General features: G+C 29.2%; 1 protein-coding gene across 1 annotated transcript; it reads right to left on the bottom strand.

Moving 5' to 3' along the window:
- Window positions 1–457: 457 nt before the first annotated feature.
- LOC123670111 lies at window positions 458–1,112 on the bottom strand. The gene is made up of 2 exons (XM_045603622.1): window positions 984–1,112; window positions 458–777 (listed from the first exon to the last, which is right to left on the bottom strand). Exons 1-2 carry the CDS (start codon window positions 1,036–1,038, stop codon window positions 500–502), a joined length of 333 nt encoding a protein of 110 aa, XP_045459578.1. The 5' UTR covers window positions 1,039–1,112; the 3' UTR covers window positions 458–499.
- Between the last annotated feature and the right edge of the window lie 1,656 nt (window positions 1,113–2,768).

Here is a 2,768-nt window from a genome sequence, read left to right as displayed (position 1 = left end):
AGTCCTCTTTGTAAGGGATGTCTGGCTGCTGAAGAAACAGCCGGCCACATGATCCTGGAATGCAAGGGAGTGGCCGCACACCGGGCAACCATTCTTAGGGAAATAAGGACGCTCTGAGAAGCCTGTGAATGCCCCGGGAGGCTTCTGAGCTTCTGGAAGGAGCTAGGCTGGCTGAACTAGTCAGCCCGGACCACTGACCACCTTTGTGTCTAAAATCGGAAAACCAAGCCCACAACAATACAATACAATCCATATAAAAAATTATTGTATTCACAAAAAAAAAATAAGATGGTACGAAGTTTATAAAGCCAGTTAGTAATTAATATATATATATTTTAAAGAGTGTAGGTGTGCAAAAAGAATACGCTTAACCCCTAAGGCAGTGGTCCAGAACAAGCCGATCTGTTGTATGATTAAAAATAAATAAAATAATGTTCCTTAATAAAACCAAAACCAATTAATAGTCATACTTAAATTTATTCTAAATAGATATAAACAATTACACAATACTACTTACAAGACAACTTTTAAGGAATGTATATTTAGATTGTAAATCTTTATGTAACAAAAAGTTTAAAAACCAAACAAGGGTAGAATTCCCTACACAACCTTGTATTGATTTTAAACAATACAAATCTTGCTCACTCATCACACCTCTTGTAACAATTGGCCGTGGGTTGTTGGTATTTCTTGGAGTTTTTATCCACTTAAAGTTTATGTTTTCAAATCTGCTTTCATTTTGAAAGGCTGGTGTGACATAAACGTCATTGTATTCAACTGAAAAGAATATAATAAATGATTTTCAAAGTTGTTAAATTTATAAATATCCAAGCAATGTTTATGAAACGGATTAGTGAACATAATTAATTATATACCTATTTGTTTTCAACATTATAACATAAACATTCTAAAATACTAACATAAGCATACATTATATAGTTAAGAAAAAATAATTATAGTTAAATGCTTTAATATATACTTACATGGTAGTTCATCATCACTATCCAATATTTCTTTATAGTTATTAACTTGCCTCATTTTGTATGTGCAATATGCAGTTGATGCAGCGTGTTTATCACGTAAAAAACACAAAATATTGCAAAGTATATAAATGTATTATAGAAGAATCGCTATATGGTATATTCAAAGAGTATATAAAGGTATAATTTACAACATTACAACCCATATATTCAATGTACTCCGTGATTACAACCAAAGAGATTACAAATCGTATTTTATTATTATACTCTTTGTTACAAACAAAAATTGACAACTACGGGGCAAGCAAAGAATCAGTGTGACCAGATTTCATTTAACGAATCTACCGCTAGTGGATATTAAAAAACTACTAAATTCTATCATTAGAGAACGAGAAAATACTAAAAAATTACATTTCTTCGCTGTTGTGTTACAAGGAAGAAGCATTATTGTTCTCATGATTATAACGATAAAACAATAAGATGATATACGATAAAACAATAAATGAATTAGATAAATCTATGTTAACTACTTAAATTAAAAATCTATCGAAATATAGGTATTTTTAAATTGTGATCGAGTTATGGTTATACTTCTTTATGTTGGGTAATATTGTCATAAAGCTGAGTCCATATTTGATTTGAAAGTGTAATGTATCGTGGGAAATAATACCAATTACTCCATAATAATTGTCGATAATTTAATCAAGCCTCAAACCAATTTTCTTCCTATCTGTCAATGTCAATATATATACTTTTTATAAATAATTTACATTTATTACCGACCTAACATTTCTCCCTCCTTATTTACAATATTACTACATAACAATAATTTTCCTGAGGCCTTACAACATAATAATGCAAACACAACATAAATTATTATATACAAATATAACTTATCAAATACTATACAAACCAAAGATAAAATATATATTCATTTTTCGAAAAGTTTCTTTTTAAGTCTGCAAAGACGAATCGGTCGAGTCCTAGTTGGTGTGGTTTTTTTTTTATATAACAATATATATCCACAGGCTCATAATGCCCGTGCTTTTATTATTCCAATATTAGTTTGTTAGTTTCGATATCTTTGGTACTTACACATGCAACTTAGAGGACTAATTAAACTAGACTTAGTATCTCTAATCCTACGTGAGTCCACCGACCAAAAATTTAAAGTTATACTAAATTGACTTATATATATATATTAATTACTATATATTATATATTATTATTATTTTTTTTTTGTTTTCTTTTTTTTGGTTTTTTTTTCTCCATCTTACAGTGATCCAGGGTAGAAGCTGTGTACATTTCTGAAATTTTTTGTATTCCTACTGTCAGTTTTACTATCTAAGTTTATATTTACACTTATATACTAGTTACCGTATATGTACACTTATGTACTAGTTACCTTATATATACACTTATGGCCTACTGGCCTACTTACAATATACACTTAGCCTAGGTTACTGTTAGTAAGATTTTTTTTTCTCTCTTCTATATTTTTATATATTTCTATTTATTCTTATGTATTCATCACCATATATGTATTTCCTTTTTTTTTTTAAATCTATATTATATAATTTATCCTAATTAATTTGGTACACATGTAAAATTATTTTGCACACGTTTTGTAATATGTAATTAATACTATTTAATTTAACACTAAGTTTATATGTTTATGTACAGCCTATTTATTCACTGAAACAAATTTCTTCACACGCCAAAAGTTTTCAACATATCGAGCACACTCTCAGTGACGGCGGCGTCTCTATGATGAATCGCCATCTTGAG

This window comes from Melitaea cinxia, chromosome 1 (genome assembly GCF_905220565.1).
Source record: "Melitaea cinxia chromosome 1, ilMelCinx1.1, whole genome shotgun sequence".
In the NCBI taxonomy this organism is placed as follows: Eukaryota; Metazoa; Arthropoda; class Insecta; order Lepidoptera; family Nymphalidae; genus Melitaea; species Melitaea cinxia.
This window is presented reverse-complemented; position numbering and strand designations above follow the sequence as displayed.

What these genes read in the sequence shown, in the direction of transcription:
- LOC123670111 (XM_045603622.1), bottom strand. Translation starts at nt 1,038, where the DNA reads ATGAGGCAAGTTAATAACTATAAAGAAATATTGGATAGTGATGATGAA. An exon ending in TAGTGATGATGAACTACCAT is followed by an intron (nt 778 to 983) that starts GTAAGTATATAT and finishes TATTCTTTTCAG; the next exon opens with TTGAATACAATGACGTTTAT.